At 45.8% G+C, this 23440-nt stretch overlaps 1 protein-coding gene and 1 long non-coding RNA gene across 2 annotated transcripts in view; one reads left to right on the plus strand and one right to left on the minus strand.

The window, feature by feature from the left end:
- The first annotated feature begins 1393 nt into the window (after positions 1–1393).
- rhbdl1 (rhomboid, veinlet-like 1 (Drosophila)) overlaps positions 1394–23440 on the plus strand; it is an 84718-nt gene continuing 62671 nt past the window's right edge. The window contains exons 1-2 of the mRNA XM_015360037.2: positions 1394–1745; positions 15269–15427. Coding sequence (XP_015215523.1) covers positions 1707–1745; positions 15269–15427 — 198 coding nt within the window. The 5' untranslated portion in view covers positions 1394–1706. The remainder of the gene's footprint in view (positions 1746–15268; positions 15428–23440) is intronic.
- LOC107078983 (uncharacterized) lies at positions 6772–9273 on the minus strand. The gene is made up of 2 exons (XR_001479955.2): positions 9071–9273; positions 6772–7019 (listed from the first exon to the last, which is right to left on the minus strand). It is a non-coding gene; the product is annotated as an uncharacterized lncRNA (long non-coding RNA).

A 23440-nucleotide genomic window follows, 5' to 3' on the forward strand; every position in this document is an offset into this window, starting at 1 on the left:
GCGTTAACAATCCTCTTCTATGGCTAATTGCATTAAACCTGACCATAGGCTGAACCATACTCCTAGTCCTAACCCTTGGGTTAAGTGCAGAACGTAGCCTGTTGCATCTATAATACTTTAGAAATGTAATAATAATAATAATAATAATAATAATAATAATAATAATAATAATAATTGCTTACACCTATATAGAGCTTTTCTGGACACTCCACTCAAAGCTCTTTACAGCTAATGGGGACTCCCCTCCACCACCACCAGTGTGCAGCCCCACCTGGATGATGCGACGGCAGCCATAGTGCACCAGTACACTCACCACACACCAGCTATCAGTGGGGAGGAGAGCAGAGTAATGAAGCCAATTCATAGAGGGGATTATTAGGAGGCCATGATTGGTAAGGGCCAATGGGAAATTTGGCCAGGACACCTGGTTGCTGTTGGAAGAGGTGTTAGTGGGGCCAGCAGGGGGCGCTCACCCTGCGGTCCATGTGGGTCCTAATGCCCCAGATAGTGATGGAGACACTATACTGTAAATAGGCTCAGATGAGACGTTAAACCGAGGTCCTGACTCTCTGTGGTCATTAAAAATCCCAGGGTGTTTCTCGAAAAGAGTAGGGGTGTTACTCCGGCATCATGGCCAAATTTCCCATTGGCCCTTACCAATCATGGCCTCCTAATAATCCCCTCTATGAATTGGCTTCATTACTCTGCTCTCCTCCCCACTGAGAGCTGGTGTGTGGGGAGTGTACTGGTGCACTATGGCTGCTGTCGCATCATCCAGGTGGGGCTGCACACTGGTGATGGGGGAGGGGAGACCCCATAACCTGTAAAGAGCTTTGAGTGGAGTGTCCAGAAAAGCGCTATATAAGTGTAAGCAATTATTGTTGTTATTATTAAAGACATTCTGCCTGCAGTGAAATCTACAGTAGTAGGTGAGATCAAATCGGGAAAATGTTAGGTGGAAAATCTAGAGCTCACTGAAAGAATATAGAGAAAATCTTTTACTGGAAACTAGGTCCCAAACAGAGCCAGCCAAAGAACACTGGTGAATCACAAGCATAGCGCCTGCTGTCACCCTTCTTGTAGAGCAAGAAGTATCGCTCTGTAAGCCTCCTGAGGGAAATTCATGAGGCTGTCGAGGCTTTTAAAGGTGTGATCCATGAGCAGCGAACAGTAGGGTAGATGGCACTCTGTGCACTCACACTATAGAGGCTGGGCTGGAGGAGAGGAGAAATGAAGAGAGCCCGCAAGAGGTGTGAGCATCGTGCCTGTGAGCCAGCCGCAGTGTTACTGATTCCTCTGTGCACAGTGCCATCCATCCCCGTGCCACACACCGCAGCCACGCCCCCTCCGGCTCCCATTGGACGAGAGGCTCCCCCTCCTACTCCTGCCTCATTGGCATTCTCGCTGTGCGCCGTGTGTGGAGAGAGGAGGAAAGCGTGAGTGAGTGAGTGCTTCACAGGCTCTGCTGCTCCGCTCCGGCTCTCTCCACTACCACTGCTGCAGCGGGTCTCACAAGGCAGGAGAAGAGGGACTCCCTATCTGCCCGGCTGGAGCCTGCGTTCAACCCCCGCTTCTCGGCTTTTCCTGTCTCCGGGACCCTACGAAAGGAGCCGGCCACTTCAGTCGCCACCCTTCTCCCGAATCCCTGCCCCCCTTTTTCTTCCCTCTGCCCTTGTCACGGTTCCTCTGAAAATCCTGGCCGGTATATGGATAGAAGTTCCCTGTTTCAGCTCATACAAGAGCAGGTAAGCAGGCTGGCTCAGTTTCTATGGTTACAGGCAGCGAGGTCCTCTCGTTCGGTTTTCCCGAGTGGATCTGGGACTCAGGGAAGGGGTAGGGGCTGTCGTGGTGGTCCGGGAAGGGGGGGTTGGACATGAGGAGAGGAGAGTGCTGGATGAACAGCACGTAAACAAGCCAAAGTTGGGAACAGAACTAGGACTTGGACAAAGTCACTGGCTTTACCTGTAAAGAAATGGGCTGTCACAGAACGTGCTTTCTGGATTTTGGACTTGGATGTGTGTTTTGGGGATTTTTCAGGCTTCCTCCTGTGTTTGTTGTTAATCTTGAAGGACGCTGACCTTGTGCTCTGCGTTCTCCTGTTCCTGGTGGCTGGCTGCTCTGTTTGTGCCTGCTAGCTGGCTGGGACGTCAGGATGACTTTTCACCTCCTGGGGCTACTCGGCCCTGCTCTTCCACGTTTTGTGACCTGGACCGTTGTGTACAAATAACTCTTGATGGCGTGCTGGGTTTGGGTTGTGGCTGTGCCTGCAATCTCCGTGCTCCTTAAGGCAGAATTCCTCCCCGCCTCATCCCTAATGAAGATCCCGGAGAAACCGGTATCTCCATCCGGCTCTCTGTCCGGGCATTAGTTGGGTTGGGTTGCCTCAATCTGGAAAGAAAGTCACAGGGGTTAGGAGCAAAGATGAGTGAAGGGGTTGAGGCCACAGGATGCCAGGGAGTTGATCACGGGACTAGGAATAGACCACCACAACTCCCAGCCACCCCCAACTGTTAAAAGGGATTTATTTCCTTCTGCCCTGGAGCTGAGAGAGAGAGATGAGGATTGCTTGTCTCAGAGTAACGTTCAGTGTAGAAATTGCCCAGTGTTTTTTTTCTTTTGCATTCATACTGCCTTTAGGCTCTTTTTTTTTTAAATAACCGAACTATTTCTGTGCGTTTGAAGATGATCGGCTCAGGATCACTCGTGGGACTGTGTGATCTTTCTCACCATCGCTTGTGCGTTATTTTTGCCTTGGAATCCACCGTTGGCTGTCAGATCCGTTCAGCTCGTGTTGCGCAGTAACAGGACTGCACAGAGAGATAAACAGATTGACAGCTAGACATCGCCTTCCCTCCACTGTGATAAATATTAGTGAATTTTTGGATCCAAGTACTGTTGATAGAGATTTAAAGGGGGTAGGAGACTTTGGGCGCATACTAATTCTTCAGAAGTTAATTTGTAGTTAGTACTGGGAGCTACACAGAAAGGCGAAGCCTTATCAAACTGGGACCGAATCTCTTGCCCGGGTCCGAATGGTTTCAAATGTTTGAATGAGATGTGGTTTGAAAGGAAACAGCAGGAACTGTCCTCCACCTCCAAGCTCTCTGCTGTTTAGGTAAAATGTGTGATGAGGCAAAATACTACGGATGCTAGGAAGTGCTGTGTGTGGTGTCAGTCCTGACTGACGAGCATTTCCAATACAGTGCGGAACATCACAAGCAGCCCAGCGGAAAAACAGGTATAAAATAAGAAGTAAATAGTACATAGCCTTAAAAATACAAACTGAAAGATAAGCGCTTTGATTTTCAATGAAGGTCACGCTGTAGGGTTAGGTCCTCCATAGCTGTGGGTCTGCTGCTTCAGAGATGTGGTCTGTTACACGTTTGAGAACATGTATATCAGGAGAGCGGATTGAGCTTTTAATGTACTGTAGCCGCCTTGCTCTGCGGCCTTTTATTTTACAAAAGCAAAATTGAGTCGTGTGCTAATCGCCAATTTCATTCAGCCATTTAGCTAATGTGCTAAAATCATCAGGCTTTGGGCCAAATGCGATCTTGGTGGTCTGAGGTTGACGGATCGCCTGAGCGCCTGGGGTGAAATTCAGCGAGGTCTCCACACCAAGACACAGTTATCACAGTGTTTGTCCCTAATGGTCTGTGTCTTTTCCCACTCAGTGCTCACGGTGAAGACTAGCGCGTTTTCCCTTCACTGTGCTTTCCTTTCTTATTTTCTTTTACAAAAGACGGACAGATTGTCCCCCAAAGTGCGTTTGGTTTACTGGTCCATTGTAGACCCATGAGGTGGGTGCCCATTACCCTTTTCATTATGCTCTGGAACTCTGTAAGTAAACGTAAGGTGACCTGCAGGAGATGCCAAAGGACAAATCATGTCCCTGGCTCGCTTTTAAGATGTAAAGCAGTAGGTACCCCATGTAAACTGTGTTTTTAAGGAGACCCTATGCAAATACGTTGGACATTGCCTGCAGAGCCTTGGAGAGCGGTTTTCTCGGGCTTCAGCCTGGTGACTGGAGTGCTGCGGAGACTTCTCTCCCTGCTCGACCACGTGCTGCAGCGAGCGCTGTCATTGAAGACGTACGCACGGGGACTTCACCTCCCGTCATTGACGAGTGCACGTGCTCATTTACGCGATTCATTTCTGAATGGGTGCCATTATCCGAAGCGATTTCTAGATACTCGGGGTGGGGGGGGCTATTTAACCACGACCGCTGACGGACAGGGTGTAAGGAGGTGTGGGAACTGGTTAAGGATGAGGCATTGTATGTCAGTGGCAAAACTGGGGCTTGGACTGGGAACCGCCTGTTAGCCAGCTGATTTTCAGAACCGTCGGGCCACTCAGAATCTACTGTGCGTGGGAACGGCTTTTACTCTTTTTTTTTTGGCTTCCTTCCTGCGCATCCCAAAGGCTTGACAGAAGGCTGTGAAATCCTCTGGCACAGAATCTGGCAGCTCAGCACTAGCGAGAACAGGGCGGCTGACGTCTTGTTCTTCTCATACCTGCTGGGCAATGAGATCCCATACTCCCGTCTGATTCCCAGTAGTCTGGTGCCCAGTCACTTTTCCGCTTTGCGCTGTAACAAAACCAGGCTGCTCTGATCTAAATATGGTAGTCTCAGGCTGCCTGACATCCTTCCGTTTATGCCAGCTAGCTTCACAGGGAAATCTCCTTGCAACTTGGTTCTGACAGAGCTGTGACGGGGCTGAGATGTGGTTTTTTCAGACGAGTGTCTCTTTGCAGGTCTGTTGGTTTTTGCAGTCTGCTGCTGTTTGTTCTAGAGATTGTGTCTGAAGTACTGTGGGCATGACGCTTCTGGATGACATACTCCATCGCCTCTCCTTCTGTAAGAGCTTGTGCATCCCAGGTGTGCAGTGGCTGGCTGTGATCAAATTCAGCAGGCTGCACCTCTGGCGGACAATCTGTGGTAGTGTTTTTCCTGTCTGTTGGGCTCGTTTTCAGTGCTGATGATCACGAACTCCTCAGTCTTTAAAATCAGATTGGGAGCAGGAGCCAGGGCAAGCTGATATTGGTGAAGGTGAATGTTCTTGTAGTGGTCTGGATCGCACTTTCTCTGGATAGACAAGCTGCCCTGGAACTTGAGTTCCCAAAGTCTCAAGGTGGGTTTGCACTAACAGACATGGAGCGGCGTCCAAGCTGGAAATTCTTGCAGGAGCTGACAATGGGGCATATCCTGCACGTTTTTCTTTTGGAGGGTGGATATTTTGGAAGTGTTTTGGAATGCGTTTTAAAAGTTGAGACTTTACTCATGCAGAGGTCAGATATTTGCTAATGGAAAATCACATTCCAGTATGACTTGGGGACAATTCCAAGAAAGCACCGCATTCCAGCTAGCAATGGTAGAATTTTGCAAAGGAACAAGTAATAGGTTTATTCCATGCTGAAAAAAAGAAGAAAGAGAACACAACGTTTCAGCCGTGGAGCCTTCTTCGGGTGTCACCTGAAGACACCATCTTGACACCTGAAGAAGGCTCCACGGCCGAAACGTTGTGTTTTCTTTCTTCTTTTTTTGCAGCATGGAATAACCTGTTTCTTGTTCCTTTGCAGCCTACGCATGCTGACACAGCTCCCCACATGATATAATTTTGCTGTCTTTACAATATTTTATTCGATCACTTGAAATCATAGAGGCTATGCAACCACGACAACAGCTATGTTTAATTTATTAAATTAAATTAAACATTCAATAAATTAAATGTTTAATGTATTATTATTGTAGTGTAATTATTGTAGTGTAGTGTAATAATATTATTACTTACACCCAAAGAAGGCTCCACAGCCAAAAACGTTTTGTTTTCTTTCCTCTCTTTTCGGCATGGAATAAACCTATTACTTGTTAATTTATTAAAATACCAGTATCCGTTGTTGTGCCACTTTGTCACATCAGAAACATTTGCTACACTCAGTGAGGTCATCCTGGCTAAATTAAGTGCTATCCAGGAAGCATGGGGATGATGTCACCTGTAAAACGCTCAGCAAAACGCAGTGGTGAAAAGGCAGACGTTCATTGTGTGTTGTTCATTGACCAGCAGTGTCCTACGCTCATATGAAGCAGAGCCATAAAACCTTAATTGCCGATGAACACATATTTCTGATATAAGATGCCTATAACATGACAAAGAGCAAAAGAACATTAAGTTAATAACAAGCTATTCAGCCCACCCGAGCATCTCATTTAACTGTACTGTACGTCATTCTGTTTCAGCAGCATGCATATGTTTGAAATACACCCTATTGGGACTTTTCCCTGGGTCTTTAAAACAAACTGATTACTAGTATCAGTATGTAATTTAATGTCATTTTGATATAAGAAAACAGATATAAGAATTTTCCTATTTTTTCCCTTGCATTCTTCTTCTCGGGCCAATGTGGAAACTAGCTGGAACCCGATCGTCAAGAGTGTTAGAAGCAAGGCCGACTTTTGCCTTCGTGCGGGGTCTCTTAACTCGGCGGCTGCGTTCAGGTGTGGGAAAGCCAGTGCCTTCAAAAGGCTGTTTATGAAGGGGCTCTGTCGGCGGGAGGAGAGGTGGGCTGATCTCAATCTATTTCTGGCACATCGCTGCGCACACACAGAGACATTTCAATTAGAGGAGCGTTTTGTTTGTCTTGTTTGAGCTGGATGGGGGACCAGCACAGTTTTAGCAAAGGAGCTTGAACGGCAGCCAAATATATCATCTTTAATTAAAAACCCTCTTCAAGAATTGATGTCTCTTTAAAAAAAAAAAAAGATTTGAGATCTGGAGAATAAAAAAGCTTCCTTTACTGTGTGGGGAAAATAGGAACTGGAACTGAAGGGAACGATGAGTATCTCTCGTTGTTCCGTTGACTTGTCCTCATATGGATATTTGCTTCCAAATGAACGTAGGAAAAGATCCAAACAAGAGCAGGCCCTTTGGCCCAATTAATTTATCTGAGGATGTGATCCAGCTTTTCTTTAAAACGTCTGCTGGCCTCACGATCGTGGCTGGATAGCTCGTTCCAGATCCCTGTAACACACATTGACAATAACAAATGGAAACCAGGAGATGGATTAACATACACGGGCTCTGACACTGATGAATAGATTTAAAATGTATAAAATGCTGACTGTCACTTTCTATCAGATACAGTAGAATAGTAACATTAAGAAAATCAAAAGACTGTGAAAAGGCGTGTGATGCCCTCCTCATAAAAAGGTAATAGAGCATCAAATAATAAAGTAGAGTAGAGTGTAATAAAGGACAGTGGAAGCATAGTAAAACTGAAAAACATGTGGTCTGTTAACCTAACACACCTCCTGGATCTGTGGGTCCCTTCAAATCAGGATATATCATCACAGCACTTGAGGTGTATGTATGTCAGTCTCCGTTCTGGATCTGACTGCTGTTGTCTTGCTATCCCAGTATCCCTTGTGACTGGGGCTCATGGTTTTGAGTTTTAACGGATTGTTTTCCACTGTGAAATTGCCCATTATTATTTCTTGACTATCTACCCAATTTACCCCGCGACCCTGTATTGGAGAATAGATAATGGATGAACGATTGAACGATTCTGGACCGTTTCTGGAATCGCAGTGGATTCCCGTTGGCGACTCTCGCACCTGGGCCGGAGAGGGCGGGGCATGCAGGCAATTTCCTCCTCCGTGCGCAGAGCCAAGTGTGGACTGACGCGCTGTCACGCCTATCGACAGCGAGAGCGCCCCCTTCAGGAGCAGTGTGTCACTCACTGACATTGCCATCAGACTGCAGGTCTCCTAACACTGATTCTGGGATGGTAGTGATTCTAACACTGATTCTGGGATAGTAGTGACTCTAACACTGATTCTCGGAAAGTAGTGTAAATAACAATTAGCAGTTCCTAATGGGTGCTGACGATTCTGTAGATTGAGGAAAGGACTGGATCAGGATTCGAGGGCTGATGGGATCTGTCAAAACGCAGCTTGATGCTGGGACAGGCGTTTAGGAAAATGGCGAGCTCTGATGGGCTGAGGGGCCTGGCTGTGCATCTCACTGTAGGTCCTGTGGCTCCCTTCACACGTGTTATTTGTGACTCGGGTCAGTTTTGCCGTGTGGACCAGCTGGGAATGTATTGGTGGCTGTTGACTAGGCTTTTCTCTTTTTCAGGAAGCTAGAAAGCTCAAGGACAGGTTCAAAATGCAGGGGATGTGTGGTAAACCAAAGCCCCTGCCCTTTCCCAGCTCAATAAATATCCCAGTCATGTTTAATCCCAGCTCAAGGTATCTGTCAAAGAGCCGTAGCCACGGGCTTCCTCAGGGGTGTGTGAGATAGTTACAGGTGGACCGTGGCGCTGTGTGTTGGGGTGTGCAGCACAAAAAGCCCACCTCCGTCTCACACACGCGGCATCCGGGCTGGTGAGGTGCCAGCTCCTCAGCTGGTGTCACATTGTTAATCTTCCCCCAGAGCCTGCCCAGTCTCCCATGGAAGGACAGCCCCAGAAGAGGCCTTGTCAAATCAAATCATCTTTGTGGTTATTATAATGAGGGAGGAAAAGAAACTGCCCGTTCATGAGAAGTCTGATTCTTCAACACCGACCGTGGTGTTTATGTGTATAACTACACGGTAAATCTTCCCGAGGGGGGGGGGGCTGTGAGATGAGAGGGCAATAGGCCCAGGGCAGGGGTTGTGACACGACAGCTCTCTGGGCACCAGGAAGGGGGAGGAGGAGGAGGAGGAGGAGGTGGAGGTTGAAGGAACCTGCTCGGGAGGCGCAGAAGGAGCCCGGAGAGGCTCTGTGTGTCTGCGCCCGCGCGCACCCGCGCGCTCTCGCCACAGGAAACGAGCGCCCCGTCGCCGTGGCAACCGATGCAGGCCCGGCGGTGCCGTGCCGCTCGTCATGTCGCATCGGTTCAATTACCGCGCTTTCCCCCCTTAGCCCGTTCGCTCCCGCGCTGCCTGAGAAAAACAGCCCCCTCCCTCCCGACTCCAGCTGCCGGGAGCTGAAAGTGACCGAGCTGCTGGCTCAGTTCAAAGAGTTCCTGCAAGGTGATATTAAACGACCCCGTGTCTCTTCCACAGCGTCTATTAGACCCCCCCCGTACCTGCGTCAAGTCTGCCACGGTGAGGCTCTGTGCCCAGCGCCCCAGGACTCCAACCTCCTTATCTCTCTTATTCCTTTTTCCAAATTTTACCTTCATCCCCTTTTAAACCCGCTCGTAAAGAACAGCCGTGTATCCGAACTGTAAGCAGCTGTAAGCTGGGGACGCTGCAGCACCAGCGCTCTGGAAGGCACAGCAAGCGTGCGCTCCTCACCTCGGAAATAGACATGATTACAGCAACGTGTACATCGTTCAAAGAGATACAGTTCTAACCGCACAGGTTCCACAAATCAGTGAGCACCGTTCAAAAGGAACAAGTCTCCAAATGGTGATTTACTGTATTTTCAAGCACCGCAGAACTATATTCCACTTATTTCACAGAGGCTTTTTAACAGAGTGGTAGCTGGGACTGCGCTGGTTGGGTTGACTGTTGAAGGCTCATCCTCACATCAGTGTGGACATGTGACTTGCCACCATGCCCTCCTCTGCAGTCCTGCACAAGCTATGTCATGTCATTTGTCAAACTGCTTTATATCATACGGTGTCGCTGTGAAGCCGGAGCCTACCCAGCAAGCAACGAGGGCATGGCAGGGTACACCCTGGACAGGACGCCAGTCCGTCGTAGGGCAAGTGCAAGCCAATCACACATGGGGACAATTTGGAGGGCACGGTAAAGGCTGAGGGGGGAAATTTGGCCTGGACACCGGGATAATTCCCTACTCTTTATCAAGAAATGCCCCGGGGATCTTTAATGATCACTGAGAGTCAGGACCTCGGCTTAACGTCTCATCCAAAGGACGGCGCCTGTTTTACAGTATAGTGTCCCCGTCACTATACTGGGGCATTAATACTCACACAGACTGCAGTGTGGGCGCCCCCCGCTGGTCCCACTAACGCCCAGAACAATGTCTGGCACCAAAATCAACAGTCTTTGCAACATTTTTCAGTCCACCAATGACTTTGTTGACTTTGCACCATTTTGCTCTACACCGACTTTTAATGTTAGTGGTTGGACCATCAGGCAGCTCCCAGCATGACTCACCCATCTACATTGCTGCTGTAATTGGCGGATGTACAGTATATGTTAGCATTTAAGAGCTGCTTTCCTCTGCATTTCCTCCCGGAGTCACTTGTCCCTTGTGCAATTTTGTATTTTCTCTGACAGCTCTGTGTTTTCGTCTGGGAGGAAGTGTTTAAGATGCACTCCATGACGGGGTGCATTCTGGTCGCACTGGCTGCTGCTACCCTCTCACAATGTCCTGGATAGGCTGCACGCTGCTGGGTGCTTTGAATTGCCTGTAGAAATGTTTGTACCAATTTCCTGAACCGATCTATGAACAGAGTCTGTGTTTTCATCTCAGGGCACGAGTCAGTCACTCCTACCATCAGCAGTGTGAGTTTCATATTCTGTTTCAGCTGAAACAAACGGGGAAACATGTCATGTATAAATACCGCAGCATGAAGCACAATGTGAGTGGATTAGTCGGAAACAGATCAAAGCCTTTCTTGTTTGAGCTCATTCACAACAGCTTAATTTCAGGAGTGAGGTGGTGCATTTTTAAGTGGTCCTGACTCCTGCGATACAATGTTTTTATTTAGAAACAAAAAAAAAACATGAAAATGGAGGTTAGGAGATTTAAATTCCATTCATAAAGCCTGTAGAGAATCTGTAACAGTTTAACACTTGGCTTTAACTGAAGTGCCGAGGATTTACCGATTCCGAACGTTTTAATAACAAAACTCGGATAGTTCTAAGGTGATACAAATGATCTGTTAATAATTTTTATGTTAATTGTTTGTCATGTATGTATAATATGTCATTTCAAAAGCCAACGTTACAGCGTTACCAGGAAAGAAGCAAACCCCTGGTATATCTAAGAAGGTTTGGGGATAAATAGAAGGACGATGTGCCTTAAATGTTATTTCCGTATTCCAAGGTGCATTTCCGTTTTTTTCCTGTCTTCCCTTGCGGCAGTTCTGTGACTTGAAAAGCTGTTCCAGCTTTGTTGGTAATAACGTAACAATTGTATTTTTATTCTGTGGAGTCTTGTGGTTCTCCGGCTGTCTGAGATTCTCGGTGTTACGCTCCTAGGCGTGTGTGAAACGTGCCTTCGTGGGAGTAGTTTTACAATCCTGCCTTCCTTTCTAATGTTGCGCATAAGGCTCCGTGCTTTGAGTGTGTGCCTGGAATTGGGGTGTTTTAAAATGGCATTGGAAACGTCATTGGTGAGGTTTCATCAGCTCTTTTCCGATAAACGCCATCGGCGCCAAAGTTACCGTGCGTTGGAAAGAGTTAACACCGACGCCCGTTCCCTTCGATTCATTACTGCAGCTTGAGCTATGTAATTGCTTAATTTTCTGTTTTGCTTTTATTTATTAGCATCCTTAATCAATTTTTCACAGGCTGGCATCTGAGCCGTAATTAAAAATAACCCCCCCACCCCCCTTCGGAAACACGACCCACAGAGCTGAATGTGGAATTCAATAAAAAAAAAACATTTGAAATTTACCGGCGAAGAGGCAGCTGAGCACAGGGCAGCCCGCCATGAAGGCCCCGCTCGCGTGTCTTATGGTAATGCAGTAAAGCGATAAGCACGCCTTTGAAGTGCTTATTTTTAGCATAAGTCTTACAAAGCGCTCCTTTTTTTACGGTTGTGCTGCCGCTGCCAGACCTGCCAATGTTAGTTTTAAGTATGCTATGTCTGAAATGAATCTGTAGGTGGCTCTCTACCTGCAGAAACGACACAGGACTGTGCTGTGGCCCCGTCGTTATTGACCTGGCTCATTCACGTCGCTGTGTAGAGCTAAGAATAAATAAATATTAATATTGTCCATTATGTGAGTCACTCATCCAGCAGCAAATGGAGCCTCAGTTGAGTCCAGAAATGACTGAGGAGGGTGGAAACAAATTAGCATATGCTTAATTGCTCTTATCTTACACTGGGAAACAGATTAGGGCAAGGGAGTCAGACAAGTAGATTAACTGGAATTAAAACACTGCAGTGTTCGATGATAACTCTCCCAACTCTCAGACAGCAGCACCAGAGCGAAGACCACTATGCAGCGTGCAGGGAAACTAGGTCTCAACTATAACTTCCTGACTGATAGTTTTATTTTCTGTGGCTCCCCCAGACAGTCGTCCTGCCTGTGTTTGCCTGTTAATGTGCTGATTTTTAAACCCGGCACCTCTACTGCTGCAGCTACAGTTCAGAGCCATCTGGGGGGACAGCCCTGTCTGTTGCCTGCAGGTTTGGTGGACTGGGGTGGACATGACTGCTGCTTTTAGCCAGAGTGCAGAGACAGTTGGCGGCTGAGGAGGACCTCTATTAAATCCACAAGTTTGTGCCAAGGAATGGCTTGTTTAGGTTGGGGCTGCCAATTATGTGTGTGATTAACGGTTTTAATATTTTATTTCTGAAGAGTCCGAAACGCGTCCACACTGCCAGAAGCTGATTATTTTTTTTTATTTTATGTCTACCCATATAAGGAATCGTGTCCCAGCTCTCATCTGCGATACCCCTACCCTTGCAGGTAGCCTTCTCTCATGCCCCTCTGACATTGCTCCCACAGAGTGCAGATGGGAGGAAGTGCAGAATTCAGTCAGCACTGCTGAAGATGTAAACAAATAAGAAATGGTAAAGAATTCAAGGTTTCTCACATTCACGTTTAAAATAAAATAGTGTCACGCAAAAGCAGGGATAAGAGCACTGTGGACTGTGTCAGCCCTAAGACAGTGAAGATTCATGTGAACATGCCTACAGTATTTCTGAAGCTGCTGCTCTGTGCAGTGACAGCTGCGTCTTCAGTCATTCCCCACTCTGAGGTGTCATTAAGGTCCAAACCACATTTCACTCTGAAACAGGCTAAGCTCCATTTCCATTTCTGGTGAATAACAGCTCTACTTGCAGTCGTACAGTAGCAGTGCATCATAGTGCATTTAAAAGAGATGTAACAAGTATGGGTGAAAACAAGGAAAATGTGCCCCTACCGCTGTACAAAATCCACTTCTGTATTCTGTCACTTTTGGAAATTAGCACTTCACTGGCGAATTTTGATGTTCATCTGCCTTCTGATATCATAACAGGGAATTGCTCAAACCCCACAGAAAATAAAGTTGCACGCTGAAAACCCCAGCCCTCCAAAACAGCACACAGCAACTTCCACGCAATTCCTACAAGATGTGATGTTCTTAGATCTTAGATCTTAGGACTTGGGGATCGACCATAAATTCAGGAGTGGATTTTACCCCTGACCAATCAGAGTCTCCTAATAGTCCCCCTCTCTGAACTGGCTTCATCACTCTGCTCTCCTCCCCACTGATAGCTGGTGTGTGGCGAGTGTACTGGTGCTCTATGACTGCAGTTGCGTCATCCTGGTGGGGACAACCGAACAGGTGGAGGGGAGTCCTCTTTATTAAGTGCTATTAAGTGTTGTGTCCAGAAAAACACTATATATGATTATTGACTACTACTACTGTCATTGCTGCTGCTGCTACAACTACTACATTCAGGAGTGGATTGTATTGGAGTATATGACAATTAGACAGGCTCCAGAATAGTCCAGGTATTGTTTTCATTGTTCTTGAAATTGTTCCTATTTTAGTCTACAGAGGTACACAGCAGTTGTATTACCTACAGGACTGTGCTATTATGGTTAGTGATCTACCTTCAATAGGTAGATCGATAAAGTGTCTTAAGGACATGGAGAATACTTGCAATATAACCTGTGTACTGTATGTAGAGGTTAATCATTTGAATCACTTTTCACTGTTATTTTCTGAAACAGGATTTTGTGTAGTGTAAAACTGAATTTTCAGAAAATGGCAGCGAACGGGTCACATTTAGATTAGAGAAATGCGTGTAAATATAGAAGGGTGTATTACATTTTCACATATAAATCATGAATTTCTTGAATCATGAAGCAGGAAAGTCGAGTAATCTTTCTTCCCCCCCTGAACAAAAATACTTTTTTTTACAGAAAAGCAGAGCTTTGAGTAATGGATCTGTTTTTAAGATGTATCTGTGTAAATATCAATCTATCTGCCTAAGTAGCTTGGTGTCTTTCTTGGTGTCTGAGCTGAATGACAGAGGAGCCCTGCAGTGAGCTGTCAGTGGCTCTGTGCTTTACTAGCCTGTCGGTCATAAGACCCTATTTCACAAAACTAAATTCTGGCAGTTTTATGATCCACCTCTGTTTAAATCAATTAAAGGGATCCAATACAACACAAGCATCGCAGTAAATATTGGGCTTTTGGGACCATAAAAAGGTTTCTTGATGAGGAATGTCAGGACACCTCCCATAACTGGCCTTTGGCAAAGCTTTGAGGTTGTAGACAGCTTCCCATGAGGCTGCTGATGTAGCTTTCTGAAATCTGGAGGAAACATTTTGTCATATAACTCTGCTTTCTTCTCTGAGAGTGTTCATTTCTCACCTCTGTTGTAGAATTTACACTGAATTATACTTGGTTTTCCCAATTTACATTTGGGAGTATCTGACCTGGTGTGTCCCCATCAGGTGTCCATCACGTGTTTGAGCCAGTGTGTGTCCATCAGGTGTCCAGGAGAGTGTCTGACTTGGTGTGACATGATGTCCAGTGAGTGTCTGACCCAGTGTGAGTGTTCATCAGGTGTCCAGGAAAGAATCTGACCCAGTGTGTGAGGTGTTTGATGCAGTGTGTGTCCATCAGGTGTCCAGTGAGGTGTTTGATGCAGTGTGTGTCCATCAGGTTTCCAGTGAGGTGTTTGATGCAGTGTGTGTCCATCAGGTGAACAGTAAGTGTCTGACCTACTGTGTGTCCATCAGGTGTACAGTGAGTCTAACTCATTGTGTGTGTCCATCAGGTGCCCAGTGAGGTGTTTGATGCAGTGTGTGTCCATCAGGTGTCCAGTGAGGTGTTTGATGCAGTGTGTGTCCATCAGGTGTACAGTAAGTGTCTGACCTACTGTGTGTCCATCAGGTGTCCAGTGAGTGTCAGACCCAGTGTGTGTGTCCATCAGGTGTCCAGTGAGTGTCAGACCCAGTGTGTGTGTCCATCAGGTGTCCAGTGAGTGTCAGACCCTGTGTGTGTGTCCATCAGGTGTCCAGTGAGTGTCAGACCCTGTGTGTGTGTCCATCAGGTGTCCAGTGAGAGTCTGACCCAGTGTGTGTGTCCATCAGGTGTCCAGGGAGGTGTGTGACCCAGTGTGTGTGTTCTGTTGGCAGCTGGACCCAGAGAACACCGGTTTCATCGGAGTGGAGAACTTCACCACCCTGGTGGAGCACCATGAGCTGCAGCTGGACCCTGCCAAGCTGGAGATGCTGTTCGCCCTGGTACAGAGCAACGAGGAGGGCCAGGTCTGCTACCAGGAGCTCATCGAGCTGGTGAGTGGGCTGCATTCAGCTTCCCAGCAGACAGGAGGGGTGAGGATTGGGGTTAATCCTTTTACACATAACTCCTGCCCCTGTGGGCACCTGCCGTGTGGTCCCTTCAGTTACTATTATTCTATGTCTGTGTGCTAACGGCACTGATATCGGAGGCATTGCTGATTCATAAAAGCACAAGATAGCCAATGTTTTTAATTCAATCTGATATATACGTTTTCTATTATCTTAAGGTCAATTCCTTTAAGAAGTTTGTAATGTTGTTTATTTCTATACGAGAGCAACTGTCCCTTAATAATGCATGTGAAAGAAATCTAATATCTTAAAGTTCCCATATTTATTAAAAAAAACACATGGAATAAGTAAGAACTCCGTTTCTGCTAGTGTCTGCAATTTCGGGTCTGTTTTTAAGGATAGTGTTCATGTTATGGATCAGTTTAACATTTACAATGCAGAAGGAAATACATTTCTGAGAGGTAACCAAATTTTCAACACAACCGCTGACACTTTCCTACAGTGTGGAAAATTACAGATGGGTGTACACTTTTGTTTTTTGCCATCAGTCAGCTCCCTTTAAATGTTCATTTATTTCGCTAATAAAGGAATGCAAATGAAGCCAGGCACCATCACAGCTCTTCGCAAATACAAAAAAAAAACAAACACAAAAGGAAACAGCTCCGATTATACCATTTTATAATTCACATCTTAATTGTGCAGTGTGCATTGATTGGTCCTCTGGTGCCCTGTGGAACGAAGTGTTTGCCTGAATTAATTAATCTGAGAGGCTTTGTCTCTTTGAACTTTGACACGTGACCCTTTGAGGGCAGCGTGAAATTGTGATTCAGGCTTTGGCCTCATTCTGGAAAGGTCAGGGGTTAGAGGTCCCAGCATACACCTTGCTGTTGTATCTTTGAGCACCACACTATCACTTTTTTTCATTTCTTCAGCTTATACCTTCCCATTAAGAATCGCAAATTGTTTCTTAACGTCTCATCTCACAACATTGACTCTTGTTCAGGGGTTGCTGCTCCAGTCAGAGGTGGTGCAGCTGTCACTGACTTTATTGCAGGCACCCTTCGGCACATAGGTTATTCGTTCGCAGATCTGCTGTAGTAGCCTGGAAAGTTAATGTTCAGCAACACAGGAAGTTAGCCAGGGGCCAGGAGAGCCTTAGCCATCTAATGCCAGCTGACAAAATCTCTGGAGGCCTTATGCCAGTTACCCAGTTTGCATGTTGAAGAATCCCGGTTACAGTTGGCTACAGATGAGGTCCAGGCTTCAAGTCATCGAGCTCAGCCTGTAATCTGAATGAGTGCCTTTACTTGCCAGTTGGGAGCCCTGGGATCTTGCACTTTAACCTGATCGGACTTTCTGTGACCTCCACTGAGACCAGATAAGCTCTGAGTTCGGCAGGCGTGTGCAGCACTTGAATAATGTCTCGCTGGACACTTAGGCTTGGTCCCAAACGTGCTATCAGTAGCTCTGACGCAGGCGTGGTGCCAGTGAATGGGAAGCACTCCTCTGTACATACGTTATTCCTTCACAGATCTGCTGCAGTGGCTGGGGCACTAAGCGTTCTGCCATCGAAGACGTGATAAAGTGAGCTAAACACAGCAACGCCTGAGTATAGATATACATCGTTACCGAAAATCAGAAATGGCTTCCATTAAGATAAGGTTTCGAAAGGTGTTACTGCAGAATTATATTTTTAATTGGCAAGTTAAATCTGCTGTGCTTGCAGGGCTTAATTTGGCATGGCTGCTGTAGATTTTTAAACTAACTGTGTTGCTAATAGAGATATACAGCTTATCTGTGTGTGGTTTGCATGTGTTATAGTATCAAAGTAACACAAATTTACTATTCAGGCAGAGGTCATTCTAGATTATGTCTCTTTAAAAACCAGTCTGTAAATCCCGTTGTTTAGGAAATTAGGGTTGAAATTCTTCGGAATGGGGATGTGAAATAGCTGCTGCCGTGTCAGCTGTGTCTGTGCACGGTTAGACTTGATGTAACGGGGGGAAGTGGAGGCGAAATGGGATTTTGACAGGCAGAGAAATTGTGCGGGGAGAGTAGAGTTTGACGGACAGCCCCAGGCCTGGGAATGGTGAGATAAGGGGCTGGCAGGGCTCCCACAGTCGGAATGAAGTGTTTTTCTGGAGAACAGGGAAAGTCGAGGTATGTACGTCGTCCGACCAGCCACTCATTCAGCTTTTCTGCCCACAGAGGTGGAAAACTGGCGTTCCATCAAGTCAATTTAACTTCTCCTTTCCAGACAGGCCGAGTAAGAAAGGGCCACCGTGCCGCGTGATCAGCAGTAAATCCATCAGTTTAAAAAATATGAAGATTACAAGCGGCAAAAATGGAAGATAAGTACTCAATGGCCACAATATTAGGAGCAAGTCAAACAAACAGGAGGTCCCAGTCAGAGACGGCAGATGGCTGGCTGCCGGAGCACGAGACGGGCTGCCATTGCCTTCCCTGACCATTACAATCCCCGGATCAGATACTGGTGGAGCCGGTAGGATGTGTGGTACAGTCCCACACACCGTTCGGCCTCAGAAGGTCAACCAGCACACCCTGTCCTGTTTGAGCCGTTCAAGCTACTCATCAAGGCCCAGTGCGTTACCCAGCAGGGGGTGGGTTCCTAATATTTTGGTCAGTGACAGTATTACACTTCATATCACTGCACCACATACGTAGCCTTTGAAGAAAGACAATCTCTGTGTTGTGTATATCAGATATAAGTCTATCTTGTACCTTTAAGGTATGTGTACATACAGTACCCCTGCGTGTCAACGTGTAAAGAAAATATCCTGACAAACTGAAATAGAATTTGGCATCCGGACAGTCCTCAGAACGTAAGTGGGATGCAAAGTGGATTGAGCTTTTTGATCAAGTGAAGGCGCTCTTTCACTGATTCATGAAGGAAATCACACACTGCTCAGCTAGCGCTCCTGTAGAAGAGGCCTGGTGTGGTTTCCAGCCCTGCGGGCCTGTTTGTGTTTATCCTGGGGCCCGACGCAGTCAAAACAACCTCCCCTCCTTATTCGGCAAAACCAACCCTTTCCTCTGTGCTTCGTCCCCGCCATGGGCTGCAGCCAGGCGCAGGACGAACTTCATAAACATCCATTTCAGGCCCTGCCTGTTCCTGAGCGGCGCACAGGGCCTTAATTGTGCAATTTTCTCAGGGGACGTTGCCCTGATTATTTTGAAGACGGGGCTGTGGGAGGAGCTCTAGAGGGAACCTGCTGAGGGCAGAGAGCATCTCGCTGGCCTGTCTGCTTCCTCGATTGATCAAGCTTGCAAAGCCTCACTTGGGCCCAGCAGGGGCTGTGTGGAAGTCAGCTGCACATCATAGCAGAGGAGTAATTGAGATAGCTGGCTGAAGTTGTACCCAGTCACAGGACGCCCCCTGGAGACATGCAATCAACTGTTAAAAAGTCCTTATATTTTTGGAATCTGCATCCACAGTGCATTTGGTAAAATCCTGCAGAGTTTCTCATTTTTGAAGGGGACTGGTTTATCATAACAAATAAACTTTCTCTAGAAATATGTTCCCTCAAGTGATTCAGATTGTGTCTACCGTTCTTGTCTCATTGCATACAAAAAACCAAGACCTCAGTCCTGCAATCCAGACTCCCTGTGAAATTTGTTTTTTTTTTTCCTGCTGAGATCCTAATTACACAGATTCATGGCCGGGTTTTGATTTGGGATCGTGAGCTATTTTTCCATTTAATATCCTCTCGCCTTTGTAATTGACACTTCTTAATCAGAACTGCTCAAAGGCACAGCCCTCATACAAGTACAAGGGGGCTGGGAACCATGCGGTTCTGTTATTTCACATCAGCCATACAATGGTCAGTATTGTAAAGACCGATTTTCTGACATGTTTGAAAGCAGGACACCTATCGTGTGTGTCGGTGGCAATGACGCCTGTGATTTTACTGGCTGAGGCTACAAAAGATGTGTGACGAACAGATGTATTTGTCTGTCTGGCATTTCCCGAGGTCAGAAGGATTCTTTCCCTGTGGATGGTTACATACACGTCCTTTCCAAATATTTCCATTTTCCTGACACAACACACATGGCAGCAAAGTAGTCTTTTCGTGCTGCGTCTAAGGGTATAAAAGTGCACAGAAAGGCACTCTACCTACTGTATAGGGCTGAGGTCTGAGAGAAAATGGTGTCTCACTTCTCACTCTCATGATGGCCCTCCTTAATTTCCAAACTACACTGAGCTGTGCTGTGATTTCTTGCAGCTGTCCCCAACGGTATCCATAATCCACACTGAGAGCAAGTTTATAGGTACTGTACCTGGCAAGCCTGGGGGAATGCTACTGGGCAGATATCCTGGCAGTCTAAACCTAGGTTTGCATTTGGCAAACTAAGTACCACTGCTTGGAGCACCTCAGTCAAATTCAGCTAAAGAACTATGTTTTAAAATGTAGTCTGACAAAGAATTTAAATAGTCAAGCATTCTCATAATAAGTTCCCTGAGTTCCAAGTGTGTCCAAATGGCTTACATTTTCAGAGACCTACTGTAGCTATTGAAAGGATCTGAACCCCAGCACTTGTTGCAGGGTTAGTAGCGATTTCTGCCCCGAGCCTCATCCAGTTTTTCAAGAACTGACAATGTGTCAAGGCTTGACCAAGCGATTAAAGTGCACAAGAGGTTTAGGGAATTCAAAACGTTGGTGGAATTAAACTCAGGGGACTGTAGTGATCTTGAGGAGGGATGTAGGATGGAGAAACGCGTCTTGAAACTCCTTGAGGTGTCAGTCTTCACAGGGGTTGATGTTATCTAAGCACTTTGAGAAGCCACCTTTAAAGGCGCTATATAAAATAAAGTTTATTATTATTATTATTATTATTATTATTATTATTATTATTATCATCTGACAGGACAATTAGAGGACTTGCGTAAATTGCTCTGCACTCAAAGACCCAATTGCAACCCTCCATTTCCTTGTGGAAAGGAATTATTTTGACATTGTTGTTTAATTCTTCTTACCAGTCCGATAGGATTGGTTAGCTCTGATTGGAGGAGCAGGACGTCGCTCATTGACATCACTGCAGACACTGGGGAGGTCAGAGAAAATGCAGTTTTGCCAGGTAGCCCTGGTTGACTTATTTCACCCCTCCTCCCTGGCTGGCTCCTGTCGCAGTCACATTCAAACAGCGACGTGAACATGGAGCCCAGCCAACGTTCAAGGTGAGGAACTTTCCTATGATGAGTTTATAAACTAAAAAGATCGTGAAAGTCAGGTTCAGAGCCAGCAGTGACACACGGGTTCTAAACACAAAATTCAGAATCTCACCGTTCTCTGCTTGTTGCTCTGTTTTTGGTCTGAATGAGTCCTATTCTATTGTCTTGTTGGATGCCATGATCCCTAGGTGAATGAGAAATTAAGGCCTTTAGCCTTGTGACACTTAACAGTGCTGGGGCTTGGACTGGCAGACATTCTGTTTGGCTGGATCTGTAACAGGCTGGGTTGTGCTGGGTGAATACAGCTCAACACTTGCCCAAACAAATCCAGCATGCTGGTTAATATTCCACCTGACCATTTAAAAAAAAAATCAGTCAGGAATACCTAAGAGACTCGAACTGTTAGGATGCCTCTGCAGTTGCGATATAGCGTGTGGCCTCACTGACAGGTGTGCTGCTCAAAATCCTGAACAGTCTTGAGCTGAACTGTTAGTCTTCCAGCTCTGCTGAAGGATGTGACATATGCCACTTTCTGTAAGTCTTACAGCCTGACTTCAACAAGGGATTGCTATTAGTTTTACCCCTGGAATAAATAGCAATAACAACTGCACATAGGGGACACACACGACCATAGCAATGTGAAATACGATAAGGACTGCATGTCATTTTAGAAGTTTTTTTAAATGGTATTGGTCTCCATTTCATTCAGCAATACTGTACATCACTTCATTGTAGGCGTGGATTCACTGTAGTGAAAATAATTTTGCATTATATAACATATAATATTATAATTAAAGGTTCTATTATTATATTATATTATTAGGTGATATTAAAGGTGCTTTCAGAATAATTTCAGAAAGCAGCTGAAGTAGAGAGCTGTGTCAGCATGCGTAGGCTGCAAATGAAAGGTTTATTCTATGCGGAAAAGTCTTCTTTGGATTTTGTTCTTTTCTTCTCTTTTCAGCATAGAACAAACCTTTCCTTGTTCCATCATTTCAGAACGCTACAGTACATTTGCTGTACATCTGTAGCCTTTCATTCAGTCTATGCAGATCATTAAAATAGGCTTTGAGTGTTATTTACTTTAGAAGACTCTAATCCATTTTAATTCTAATTCTAACTTAAACTACTCTTAAAGAAAATACATTTTTTTTCCTTCATACCTTTGGAATATGTTGTTAGAGACCCAGGTAAAAAATGATTTGTCACATATTTCTGTTGTCCAGCAATAAAGTCCAGCTTTAGAACTGCTGTTGCTCCAGGACTGCATTGCTGTGGTTTCGCAATGTTAGTGTTGGCTGCATTAGACGATGTTAAGAGCAACATGGGGGGCCAGCAGGGGGCGCTCAACCTGCGGTCCATGTGGGTCCTAATGCCCAAGTATAGTGACCGGGACACTATACTGTAAACAGGGGCCGTCCTTCAGATGAGACGTAAAACCGAGGTCCTGACTGTCTGTGGTCATTAAAAATCCCAGGGCGTTTCTGGAAAAGAGTAGGGGTGTAACCCCGGCATCCTGGCCAAATTTCCCATTGGCGCTTACCAATCATGGCCTCCTAATAATCCCCATCTATGAATTGGCTTCATTACTCTGCTCTCCTCCCCACTGATAACTGGTGTGTGGGGAGTGTACTGGTGCACTATGGCTGCTGTCGCATCATCCAGGTGGGGCTGCACACTGGTGGTGGTGGAGGAGAGTCCCCATTACCTGTAAAGAGCTTTGAGTGGAGTGTCCAGAAAAGTGCTATATAAGTGTAAGCAATTATTATTATTATTATTATTATTATTATTATTATTATAACAAGGCAATTGGGCTGATCAGCCTTCCTCCTGGCTGAGCCTTTTGATCCAGGTGTCACAGGTTCAAGTGGGTTCAACCATGGCTTCAGCCATATCACTAGATGACTGTAACCTGGATTGCCTAAGCAGTGGCACCCTACTGGCTGGGTGCTGCAGAGGAAGGAATCGTGACTCATCGTCTGGGACATGCCTTATGGATGCGCCACACCTCTAGCTGATGCTGTTGTGGCACAGGATGGTGACATGCCAAAAGATGAATGAGATCAAAGCCGGACAGGTCAGAGGAGTCACGTCCTGTGCCTCCTTGTGTGGGGTTGCAGGTGTTGGTCCGCACCAAGCCTGGGAAATACAACATTGGTCATTCCAAATTAGGAGGGGATATTCCTCTATAAAAAAGGTAAGAAAACAGGGTAAAAAAGGTTGATAATGATAATTGGTTTTAACAGAAAAGGCCTAAGAACAGAACAACAAATTAGAGAAACAGATTCAGTGTATAGAACTAATTTGGTTGCTCAGTAGCTAATCCACCCCAAAATGGGAACGTTTTTTGAAGAACCCCCCAGTTGTGTCTGAACAGTTTGTGTCAGCACCCACAACTCCCTGTGTCCACTGGAGGAAATGAACGATAGAATGTAGTTTGGTTTTATCCTAAGTTTAAATGCATTAAACTGAGATAAAGTAAGACTGCCACACTGCAATACAGAGCAGTTGCAGAATGGGCTGGTATGTACTTACAAAACAGAAATTAGATGAGCTTTCTAGCTGTTACTGGTGTTTACTGTGTTACTGGTGACACAGTTGAAGCAGAGAGAATCCAGGAACTATTTATACTTACATTTTCTCTTTTTTGTTATTTTTGTGCCCAAACTGCTGTGATGAAATATTGTTCTTTTAATGCAAAGAATTTCTATTAACTTAATTGTTTACTCCTTTGTTCCAACATGTTTGATTAAGGATTTCTATCTAAAAAACTAATAACACAGCAGCAAAACATGAAGATTTCTGTA

This window comes from Lepisosteus oculatus, chromosome 19 (genome assembly GCF_040954835.1).
Source record: "Lepisosteus oculatus isolate fLepOcu1 chromosome 19, fLepOcu1.hap2, whole genome shotgun sequence".
NCBI lineage: Eukaryota > Metazoa > Chordata > Actinopteri > Semionotiformes > Lepisosteidae > Lepisosteus > Lepisosteus oculatus.